The sequence below is a fragment of the Alligator sinensis genome, unplaced genomic scaffold (genome assembly GCF_000455745.1).
Source record: "Alligator sinensis unplaced genomic scaffold, ASM45574v1 scaffold570_1, whole genome shotgun sequence".
In the NCBI taxonomy this organism is placed as follows: domain Eukaryota; kingdom Metazoa; phylum Chordata; order Crocodylia; family Alligatoridae; genus Alligator; species Alligator sinensis.
In genome coordinates, this window is record NW_005841997.1 from 2,555,827 (window position 1) to 2,568,483 (window position 12,657).

Consider the following 12,657-nt stretch of genomic DNA (forward strand, 5'->3'; position numbering starts at 1 on the left):
TCTAATGACTTGTGCTTATTAAACATACCATATTTATATCACAAGTGCAAGGCTGTTAGTCTCCTGGGCTAAATTCCAATTGGGTAGGATCACAGGGGAGTAGGGCTGGAAGGGACCTCATAAGATCATCTAGTCCAGCCTCCTGCTCAAGGCAGGATCATCCCTGATTAAACCATCCCGGCCAAGTGTCTGCATAACCTGCTTTTAAAAGTTTCCAAGGATGGAGATTTCACAACTTCTTTAGGCAGCCTGTTCCAATGCTTAACTACCCTCAAAGTCAGAAAGTCTGACATCACGCCTACTTTAAATCTCCCTATAAGTTTGCAACTGAGCTTTTTATCCTGAACTACACAGCTATCAGGTATTTCATGACAGATTCCATGTCTATGTAGTTTATAAAGTTGATAGCTTTGGGATCTTTGGATGAAAGGCACCATAGAAACAAACAAATTGTTATTTTGATCCCAGCCCCACAACACTACTATTACAGAATAGCAAAACAGCCTGGGGAGGGAGAATCATTACAACTCATACGAAAGACCAGCACTGACCTTGGCTTTTATCCACTAATGGCAGAGTGCTGTCATCATAGCCAGACTTGCCAGAAGTACCTTTGGATCCCTTTGGTGTTGCAGAAACAGTCTAAAAGACAAACCACCAGAGTAAGAAGCTGCTGTGGTTGCTGCAAACAGAGCGATTGACAGATCCAATTAACAACCAAGCAAAACACCGCTTCAGAATCATGTTCTGGAACCCTGTTCCTGTTCCATCTGCTGCTGATTCATGGATCTTCAATCACAACCCAATTAAGGATTAGAATCATAGAAAATTAGGGTTGGAAGGTACCTCAGGAGGTCATCTAGTCCAACCCCCTCCTCAAAGCAGGACCATCCCCAACTAGATAATTCCAGCCAGGTTTGTCTAGCCAGGTCTTAAAAACCTCCAAGGATGGAGATTCCACCACCTCTCTGGTAACCCGTTCCAGTGCTTCACCACCCTCCTAGTGAGAAAGTTTTTCCTAATATCCAACCTAAACTTCTCTTGCTGCAACTTGTGGCCATCGCTCCTTGTTCTGTCATCTGCCACCACTGAGAACAAGTTTAGCTTCTGAGTATTGTCCATTCCACTACAGTGCTACTGATGGCTTCTCCTTTCCTTGTCATTTAACTGGGCAAGCAAGTAGCTGCATTTGCAGGTGCAAAGTGACAGCCATTGCTTTTCAGACAAAGAAGAACAGGCAGCTGCCATATGAAGTGTGTGCCTGGTAACCAGTGACCAACAATGCAATGTATGCTTGTAGAGGGTTACGTCTAACGTTGCAAGGTCCCAAAGCACGAAGGACAGATGCCACTAATTTTAGGCATGCAACAATAAGTATATTTATGACCTCATTAAAAAAACAATCATCACCTAAAACCAGAAACTTCTCTGTCAAACTCTGCCACCGACATAGCAAGGAGTTAGGCCTGCACACTGAGGGAAGGATAACACATCTCACGGAGCTTTCTCTGAACACTGACTTGGACTCTAGGACTCTTCATCTTTACCTGAAAATGGGATTTGTTCCACCCATCTTTCTGCAGAACGCTTCGTAGTTCTTTGTAGCTCCAGACCATCTGAAGAACATGAGATGCTGCCTTTGTCTCCCGGGGGGACTGGCTGATTTACGAGACAAAATTAAAACCTCAAAGATTAGAAGTTCACAAATTGACCCTGTAAGCTAAAATCCTAAACATTCCAGCAGACCTATCATTTCCCATAAAGAATTAAGATAGCTGCTCAAAGAATATATTTTGGGGTCAAACTTGTCTAATGAGGGTCCATCTAGTGCATATATGAAAACACATCTGTTCATATAAAAAGCCACCTGCATGAACAAAAGAAGTTGTGAATTATGCAGACGTGAGATTTTCCTTTGCATTAGCATGCAGACATAGTACACAGATCTTCTGCTTGGTGAATTCCACTTTTTGTATTAAGCCTTTATTTAGGTCAAGACAGAAAAGTTGAGCACCCAAACCCTAACAGCAAGCAAGTCTGAAGCATCTCTGGAAAACGCTCTCAGGGTCTTGGAGTCATCTTCAACATCTTTGGCCCAGTTGTACATGTGCTCCATAACATAAACTCAGCTGAGTCAACAAGTGCTTTAAACCATATGCTTAAGAGCAACATGGATGAAAGAATAAACCTAACTAATTCTTACCTGAAAAACATTTTTCATTTATTCTTTACAAGTCAGTACCAGACTGCTACATAAAGCAATACAGTGCCAAGGTGCTGGCTGATTCTTACTTGCATAAAACAATGCAGAAGAATAAAGTAACCTTCAGGTATGCTCTCAAAAGTCTGTTAAAATCATTTATATATACACTCATTTCTGCTTCCTGGAAATAAAGACTCTTCTCAAAGCTATCAAGAGTTTTTTTGACACAGTACCATGATGCAAAAGTGTTACTTTAAATTATCACCTCCAAGCTATTAGGCAGAATGATTACTACCCTCATGAAACATTTTATTTAAAAGTAATAAAGTTTTATCACTTGCATTCCAGAAATGGAATATTACCACTGGATGAAGGTCTCCCACTCTGCAAATAAAGGTCATGGTTTCACTGCAAATGATGTCTGATAAATGCAGACACAATGCTAAGACACACCAGGCCAAGAGAGATTGCATCCTACAATGAGAGAACGTTATATTCTATTGAGCTTATCTCTGGGGTCCAGTAAACCTGTTACAGGCACTGCTGTAGGATTTGTTTTTATTAAACATTTTTAGGACTCCGGTTACACAGCTGAAAGGTCAAGATGGTTGGACACCATCACAAAGCAAAACGTCGCTGTTCACAGTGGGTTTTCTGTATATTGTTTTCAGTTGGAACCTACCTTGATTTGCTGATTGTTACTAGCTTCTGAATGCCCTGGGTCTGGATCAGGGACCTTGCATTTTCTGAACTGTCAGTAATGATTTCATGGATGGTATTCAGGACTGCAACCACTGTATCCTCTTCCAGGTTTTTAGCAGATCTCTGCTGCCTACTAGGCAAATTTCTTACCAGCTCACCCATGGCATAACTACCTAGGATAAGGGGAGGAGACATCAATAGGCAGACGCAATAAACACTGCATCCCAGTCTGCATCCTTTGCACAGTCCAAAGAGCTTTCAGCATCAGTTTCTTGGATCTTAAGACTGTAAGTTAACAGTGTATTTATCATTAATTATGACAAAGTGCTTGAGAATTAATAGCCAAAGCAATGTCATGCAGCACAATGGATGTTAAAGATAACAGGGAAAAGAAGTTTGCAACCTTTGCTGAGAACTTCATGGCCAACATATATCATGCCTGCTGTGCCTGAGGCTAAAAGCATTCAGCAACTGCTGCTAATACCGAATATTAATGCTAATGTGCACACATACCATTTATTCAACTTAGCCTTGTAACAGGCCTGCTGGGGTGAGATGTGCAGCCATGCATCTATTAACCTTCCCCTGAAAAAGGTAACAACCTTCTCTCCAGGGTACATTCAGCCTTCACTCTATACAGCATCGACAAGAAACCTCAGTCTTGGGTTTATGATTCCCCGGTGCATGTTTGCACCATTTGGTAGCAACATAAACCACAACTAGTTTAGAGGTAAGAAATCTGGGTGCATTTAAGGTAGGAATTGAAGATTGTTATTTATGAGGCATCAGCTGTGTTTTCAGCTCTGCATGCCGCAGGAACATTTCCTTGCCCAACAAGGTTACAGCTGAAACCAATCATACAAATTGCTGGAAACACACCAGAAGGCTCAGAGGAAAAGTTTAATGTGGAACTGAGCCCTTGTGATTTCAATTTAATGAAGACATGGGTGCATTTTAGCCAAGCTGGATTATTGCTGGCAAGTGTCACAGAGCAACTAAGTTTTAAGGAAGAGGTTTTGAATGGAGAGAGCATGGATGCCTGGCCTCTGGGTACAGGGGCCGGCACAGAAGCACAGAGAATCCCATAATGGGGAGACATGAAACAGTTCACTGACAGAACAAAGGAGAAAAGAGTAACAAATCCAAAAGTCAGTGTTACTTCTGTAATGCATTCCAGTATCTGCTACAAAGTAAAGTTTCATTCCCATTAAGCCATGTCATCTGCAAGAACAAAAATTAGATGGACTGAAATTAAATTTGTAGATGGTGATTCTTCACTCAGTGCATATGTTGGCCTCCTATCCTTATGGGGGCTGTATGTAAAATAAACTACAGCCTCAAATATTCAACAGGAGTCTGAATTATTTCTCAAGTCCGTATGCATCTCCTGGGTTGTGGCCCTGCAAGAGATGTTTGAAAGGTACCTATGAGATCCTTGTTGCGACGGTCCATGGAGAGATTCCTCAGTGCAATCGACACCGCCCTCACAACCTTGTCCGAGTCAGACTGGAGAAGCTCCACGAGGACTGGTAAGCCCCTCTCCTTTCGTACTGTTGCACGGATGTATGTAGACCACTGATCATGAACGCACACAAAAAGAAAAACAATACATGGGGTTGTGAATATACAGGCCTATTTCCTCCCAGCTGGTATTTCTTTCAGTTGAAAGGCTGTTCAAGCTGAAAAGCCCACACCTAGGATGAACCACCAATTTCTATAGCCTATATGGCTTGCATCATACCTAGCTGCCTTGGCTTATTAGCTTGAATATTACCTGCAATTTTTAATACATAATTCCATTTGTAATTATACATTAAAATGTGACTGCACCTTGAGACGAGTGTTAGGAAGCACTATCTTGCTGATTCACAGACTCTGCTGCTCTGGTTGATCAAGTATTCATTACTGAGAGCAGACAGATTATCACGGATGTTGCTGGGAAGAAGGATCTAGAAGCAATTTTGGGATGCAACTCCCCTTTGTAATTTGAAAAGCTGATGAACTGGGACAACATCCCATCCTGGGATCAGACCAAGCTGAGCTGTCTCTAAGAGAAGCTCTTATTAAGAAACCCCAGAATGAAAAGTTGACGAAAAAGTGAACTTGCTCCTGTTGACATCTGTATCCCCTTTCATCTCAATGCCAACGCTTCAGTCATAAGGTGCTTTCAACTGGGCAAATCCATGATATATTTTTAAAACTGGCAAGTAAAATAGCATTCATTTTTCCCATTATCGTAAATTGTCTCAATAAAGGGAGGGAGATTCAATTTTGTGCCTGAACTGGTAAATTCTCATGACAATTTTGTAGGATGGCAACATTCACAAACACTCTAATATTGGCAAATACTGTCTGCAAATTCTAAGCATAAGTACCATGCAGCTACCTTCTCTAACAGTATGAAAGAGGGAAAATGTCAGAACAGCTGAGGAACAAACAGGATTAGACAATTTTACTCCTCTTTTGTCACAGCATGTGTCTCATCTCCAGTGTTGTGTGGTGAATTTCTCTGGGACGGAGCTCTTCTTTCAGAGACCAGGTTCAGGAGGTCTGGTTGTTTGCAATTCATTCCTCCCTGTTTACAGGTAGAGGCAGAAGGTCGAATTTTCAAAACTGCTTGGGTGAAGTGTAACGGGATTTATGCACCTAAGTCACTGAGACACTTGACTGTTTTACGTCAGGTACCACAAGTGGAGAGTTTTTGTCTGGTCTGGGGAGTGATGGGTTGTGCTTTAGCCCTACCTGGCAGGCTGTAGGATCATGTCTCTGATGAATACTTTAACAAAGATATGCATGAAATTGCAATTTATTTTATTAAAAAGAAAACCACCCTAAGTAGTGCTGAAACCTTCTCTGGAAGCTAAATATTTTACACTCTGTCCAAACCAATACAGAAAAAAAAAAAAAGGAATCACAAATGAAAAGTAACGGAGAACAGAGTGTAAGCTGCCAGGTTATATCACACCTAGAGGGGTCAATTCAGAGGGGTTGAAAAAAAGTGTACGTGGGGAATGTATTGTACTCACTGTCCAGTTTCCAGCACTGAGGTTCTGCAAAGCCCCCGCTGCAGCTTCCAAAGTGTTGAAATTCTGGCTTTCAGTGAGGATAGAGAGGTACAGTCGTACCACGTCTGGCTGGTAGAGCAATTCAAAGCCTGCAGGGAGAGAACATTGAGGAGTCAACACATAAATTGGTATTTGGTACCTCTTCACTTCTGGAGTATATGAGAGAAGTTTGTGCTGCAGAAACAGCACAAAGCTTGTGGTTGCACCTAGTCCACTCTGGTCTTGCCTGCTGGAAGTGACACACACTGGAAATCAGTAGCAGGACCTATGAACTCTCCAGCTCTGCTGTTCTGAGATACCCTGAGCACAAACTTGCTTTACTGATTTTCAGGAAAGAGAATCCACCTCATTGCTACAGACTCAGAGATTTACTCTGTGCATTTAACTAACATGCTAAGCATGTGTGTGCACAGGTGTGTGGCACGAGGTCAGGCTTGTTGACAGTCATACCTGCATGGCTAAATGGGGAGCAAATTCAACTGGTGCTGCTTTTTGCATTCAGATCAATTGAAGTAGCTTTGGCAAGCACTGTTAACAGTGCCAATGTGAGACTGTGTAGCACGGTTACATCGAACTTCCCCTTCTGACTCCTGCCTGCTGAAAAAATATAGCATGCAAAGTCAAAAGAAGAATGAATGGGTGGGAAAGTGGAGAATGCCACCATTTTAGCTAAGGTTCAGAAACTATGCAAAGACAGATAGACGCTGTATTGCACCTAGAAACAGTGAAGGATATAATATGCATTAAAGAATAATTCCCAAAGGCAAGGCACCCATTCTGTAGCCACAGATATGTGACTGGAGCCGGATGGTTTAGATTCTATAAGCTCTGCCATATATTCCCCTTTGTTATACTGGGTAAGTTACTCTTACTAACCACTGTGTTCTTGACGTTTTTATCCAGAGGATTATCCTCATTTGTTATTGCCGTAACCACAGTGTCTAGGAGCTCCAGGATCCCACTGTGCTAGGTGCTGCACAGTGAGACAGTAGTTGCTCGTTCTGCAGGGCGTTTGTCATGCTAATTCAGTTGGATGATGCCCCTGCTCTTTCTTTGGGACCGGTTCTGAAACCACTGGTTGTTTATGTGGCAGTCCGTGGACAGGCGTGTGCTCTCAATTAGCATCTCTCCTGCCTGTAATCAGTTCCTTGCTTCCTGTACCAAGTGATATTGTCCTCAGTGAATGCAGAGTCAAAAATGGCTATTTAAAATGTGAGACAGTTTGGACTCTTTCTACTGCTCTCTGTTCTCACCAACAGCTTTGTGTTTTTTCTTAGTATCTCGATGGATTCATAGACCTCTTTCTTCTCACCTTGGATTCCTCTAGACAATAATATTTTCATTTGCTGTTTGGGCTCCCTTATTTTGCCCGTGCTTTCCTTACAGCAGTTTCCCCCCAGTCACCGCTCTTTTCCACTTCCGAGAGATAGTCACTCTTTTTTGTAAATCAAGACTTTTGCTATTCTTCTTTCCAGTCACATAACTTTTAAAACAGCCTTTGTTGCATTTTCAAATTCTATTGGTATTGTTGGTCTTTGGACTTTCAACTATCGTGCTGTAAAAAGTCTCCCCTTTTCTTTTCTTTATACGTTGCATAGCACATTTTAACTAGCTCACTATTAATTTAAATCCTTATGCACAGGTAAGGTCTAATGGCTAGAGAGACAGTCCGGATGTATGGTGCCTCCTCTTGGCTAACGTACAACGGGCCTTGTTACACGTTAATTTTGGGTGGCTTCTGGAGCTCCTGGATTGTCCACATGTTAACACCTCTAAGTTGTTTAAAGCACTTGTTATGCAGCTCAAAGTTATGCCACTCTGGGGCAGGATTATCTCTCGGTCCACATAACCCAACTCCTGTTCCATTAAGGTGTGGCCATCCCCACAGATGTGCTGCTCAAATTGAAGGTGTGACCGTAGGCTAACACTAAGCTGATCAACATTTATGCGACCCTCAGTGTAAAGTGCAACAAGGCCCAATGATTCATGAAACCATATATAACCACTTCGAGCCTCAGTTTCCCCCAGTATAAAAGGTGCAATTCTCAGCTTGTGAGAATGCTGCAAAGCTTCCCTGGTGTTTGGTGCAATCTTCCTTAGAAGTGCAAAAGCTGCAACTACCGAATCACGTTTCCCCATAACTTCTTTTTTAACAAAGTTTTAATTTAAAAAAGATAAAATCTGACAAGCCAGAAGGATAACGGCAAGGTTATAAGCACTGGGAGGGGTTACTTAGAGGCTGCGGAAGCTTTGTCATTGCAAGTTTTACGCAGAGGTTAGATAAACATTTATCTCGGCTATTTTAGACAGGGACAGTCCTGCCTTCAGAGGTGGGCTGGACTAGATGACGTCCGGAGAGCCCTTCTAGCCCAATTCTCCGACGATTCTATACAGAGAAAACATTACTATATGAGGGATGCGGGCCCATATATGAGCTCATAATTGCCTGCGGCCAAATAGCTGGCAATTCTTCAGTCAATGTCCACTTATGAGCATTGCTTTAGATCGTCCTATCATAATTCTGACATCCTTGAGAACAACTCTCCCTACTCCCTAGTTACACAGCCTATAATTTATCCTCACAATCAATTTTTGTATCCTTTGCCTTAAACCTGACATTTCTACCGTCCTCATCTCTACACTTCATTGCTCCTACCCATACTGTATTATTAATACGCAGTAATCACATCCCCTCCATTTTCTCCCTCCCCCACTTACCTACTGCAGACAGACCCTGCCGGTAGATCCTGGCATTCCAGTCACGTGTCTCTCATCATGTCTCTGTCATTACTTCTCTTCATGCATGACAGCCTCTCATTTTTCCTAGTTGTTTCCCATGTTTCCAGCATTACTGTAAGAGCGTCTCAGAAATGTTTCACCCCTTTTTTTTTCTGCTAAATACTATTATCAGCATTGCCTATTTTAGTTACTGGCACAATTCTACTTCTGGGTGCAATCTCTTAAACAGCCAATTTGGAGAATGGCACCCTCCTGCTCCTCTTCCCCACCCCCAAAATATTGCTGTGCCTCGGCTCCCTTCCTGCCTGTTTTAAAGCCCTCCAACACCAGTCTTGCTACCTAGCCCAGAAGGCTCAGGGCATGCTTTGCTAAACAGGCTTATAACGAATGCCCCTCATGAGTTGATGCTCATTAGTAGAGAACAGACCCTCATGGTGATAATGGTCCTGCTGTACCTGAGGGTTTTTCCTCATCGATGACAACCTGACACTTTTCATAAGCATTATATTCCCTTAAAAAAACCACAAATAATTTTTCTCTGTTCTCCATCTGCCTTCTGTCCTAATGAATCCAGCTCTGCTATTTATAGCATGGATTTTGTGTGCATTATTACAATTTCCTTCCAGGGTTGTGTAGAGGCCTCAGACATTTTTTCCTGAAGTACTTTAAAGCACATTCCTAGGAAGCACAGCTGGTCTCCCCTCCATTAAGCACCTGCTTCTCTTCTAAACCTATTTCCTTAATTTCAAGATCATCTTAATTATTTTTCCAGGTACTGCTACTTTTGTGTAATATATGGCTAATTGCTTTTATCCATTTTTTTTAAATGGAATTAAAAAGAAAGAGGGTCGTCAATGACTGGTAATGAGTCAATAAGAGAAAAATGTCAACTGCTTTCCTTTTGTGTCTTAAAAGGCTGTCGAAATGGCTGCACAGATTGAGCAAACACTTAAGGCCAGACTGAAGTCTCACGGAGGTATGTAAGACTTTTCCCTGTGAACAAGTTTAGCATTGAATCTGAATTTATACCTTTTTTCCCGTTGATGCTATGGATTGAAGTTATCTATAGGCTTCTTCCATTGTAGAAAATAAGGTACATGGGTTAATTAACTGTCTGTTGGGTCTTGTCTTTTAAGCAGGAAGGAGATGCAGGAGGTGACGGAGCCATCGAGATTTGGAGACATTCGCATTGTCTAGAAGGGCACCCCAGGCAACTAGCACGAGGGAATTTGATACCCTTCCCTCTTGGAAACGTTTTTATTCTCTAGTCTTGCGCATCGCTTATACCAGCCCCATCTTTAAGAATCTGTGGACTGAGGGGGAGCAGATGGGCTTCTTTGTTGCCTGTCAGGGCTGTTTCTTCATGGCCCAAGGGGGCAAGTTTGTGCGACCCTGGCACTAACTGAGAGGTGTCACATTGACGGCCCTCTGCTTATCCACAGAACAGAAGCAGCCTCGAGAGAAGGCAAAAAGCTTTACAAAACTACTTCATCAACACACTTCAGCCCTGCTTTGGAGGGACCACCTGGAGGGGACAGAGGGATTCAGTCACTGGGACATGGCTATTCATTCCTCAGTCTCTCTGAAGAGCCCTAATTGTGTTGATGTCTGTGCAGTGGGCAAAGACCACCGACAGGAATTTTCCTGCCATGCATGGCCATGAGAAAGCCATCAGCTTGGACTGAATCGTGAGTCACAGTCTAAAACTATCTCTACCGACCTACTGTACTGCTCTCTGAGCCACTAGTCCCCTCTTGGGAGAGATCACTACTGGGCACCACAAAGCAGCTTCCTTCATTCACAGCTGTGAGGCACATAAGCTGCTTATACATGTGCTCGGGGGTGCGGGCACTTTAATTAAAGCAGTTCCCAGACAGCTGCTCTAATTAAAACATCTTACCATCATGTGTATTAAGCTCCCACGTGTTTCAAAATGGCCGTGGGATGCTTTATCTAAAGCTCATTCAATGAGGGTTAGACAAAGCGCTCCCCCGGCCGTTTTGAAATGTGCGGGGGTTTAATACCTGTGCAGTGAGGCAATACTGGAGCGGTCTAATTAGGACATGAATGAGCATGTCTATAGGCATCCATAGGCTCTGCAGGGCTTTGAACCCATTCTGCTGGCTGGAGGGAAGGAAGAAGACACCAGGAGGGCAAAAGACACCAAGTGCAGGGATTGAATTCTGGTTGGGATACCAAGTCAACTTTTTTATAAAACTGATTTTTTTAAATCTGTGACTACTGTCCACATTGTGTCTGTATTAGGCACATTCTGGCAATAATTCAAACGATGGTACTAGATTTATTTCCCTGGCTTGATAGGGCATCCCCAAGTTAAGATGATTATCCTCAGAAGAAGGTTACCAAACTCATCTCAACCTCCCCACCATTATTCAGGGCTTTATTCCCCCCACAAGGCACAGGAAATTATGCGCTCATATGCTGTGCTGAGCTGACAGAACGCACCCATACGAATTGCTACTGGAACAGAAAAAGATTTGCTGGTATTATCTATCCTTGCAAAAACTCATCCAAATCACCATTTCAAAGGAAAAGTGGCAGAATTCATAAAAAGCTATTATACAGGACCGTGGCAAAGCTATAAAATGAACCCATCAATCTTTGGAGATTACTCAAATGTAGCTTGATAGTGATCCATTTCTGCGATAGTTATCCATTTTTTCAGGTATCTCTACATCGGCCACTTCAAATGGTGCTAAACGTGACTGCTACCACCAGATGGTGCAAGAACAATCCTGAACTGGGGCTCCCGTTCCTCTGCAAGGTCATATAAAAGTACATCTTGGAGAGTAAGCAAGCAGTTCCCTGAGCAACTATGAAACCATGCGCCAAAGGCAAAGAAACATGTCAGTAATGGAAACCAACATCGTGATTCTGTACGAAAGAGGAACTCGGCAGATCTTGGACTTCTGCCCTAATTCAGCAATGGGCTGGTAACTTCATTACAAACTGTGTAGTTCATTGTATGCAAGTTAAACAGTTGTAAACCAGAGCTCATGATTATTTTCAATAGAAACTGGGGCACTTTCAGAAGATGTGAGCAACAAAATGTTCCAGCAGTTCAACACAATACCTTGCTTTATAGCCCCCAAGAAAAACCTCCTGTAAGGGATTTCTTTTTTTTAAAGGACACAAAACATGATCAGTGTTTTTTCTTTACAAAACTAACACCAGGGCCAGTCTGCATGCTGTGCTTCAGGAAACGGTGCACAAAGCAATCTTAATGTCAAGATAAATGTGCAAGCTTCTTCAGACTGAAGCATTTAAAGGGAGCACAAATGCAGTCAGATCCAATAGTCAAGTGCTTTGAATGATGGAGAATGCAGCCCAGTGCTGATAACTGTAGAATGCCAAGTGTCAAATTGCAGAGGGAAGGGAGAAGAGATGCTTCCTAGATAGCAAATTGCTGCAGCAATAGGAAGGAGAAATGAGAAAAAGAAGGTTCTGAATAATCCCTATAGCCTTCGCTTCAAGGTGCAGTATAAATCAGGATGGATAGATATTCTTACTAGAGAGGGTTGTGGATAGATTTCATCAAGAGCACTACATCCATTACAAAGCATGAGCCCTCCGCCTCCCCCCCTCAAAAGAGGAGAGCCTAGCCTCTGAAGAGTGCAGAAAAGAACAGCCAAATCAACGCGCAGAAAAGAACAGCCGAATCAATGTGTAGTAATACACAAGATTCAAAATAATGAGGGAAAAGTCGAATAGGAATTTTTCTACTCAGAAAATGAAGACCTAAGTGCACAACCTTACTGAATACTTCAGTAAGTTGCACACAAATTCTAAAACTAAGCAAACTGGCAAACTTTCATCCCTCCCTCCATATGTGAAAGCTGGTAGCAAACAAGCGGTGGAACAAATCACGTGATGGGACACATAAAGAATCGACAGCAATAAGTTCCCAGAGCTACTCAAGAGAGCGGA

At 42.6% G+C, this 12,657-nt stretch overlaps 1 protein-coding gene across 13 annotated transcripts in view; it reads right to left on the reverse strand.

Annotated features, from left to right (window-relative positions):
* Window positions 1–12,657, reverse strand: part of ARVCF (ARVCF, delta catenin family member) — a 412,391-nt gene that overhangs the window by 15,479 nt on the left and 384,255 nt on the right. For all 13 annotated transcript variants that reach the window (XM_025201537.1, XM_025201540.1, XM_025201532.1 and 10 more), the window contains 5 exons: window positions 5,932–6,059; window positions 4,330–4,480; window positions 2,886–3,078; window positions 1,548–1,659; window positions 552–642 (listed from right to left, as the gene is read on the reverse strand). In XM_025201537.1, the coding sequence (XP_025057322.1) occupies window positions 552–642; window positions 1,548–1,659; window positions 2,886–3,078; window positions 4,330–4,480; window positions 5,932–6,059 (675 nt within the window). The remainder of the gene's footprint in view (window positions 1–551; window positions 643–1,547; window positions 1,660–2,885; window positions 3,079–4,329; window positions 4,481–5,931; window positions 6,060–12,657) is intronic.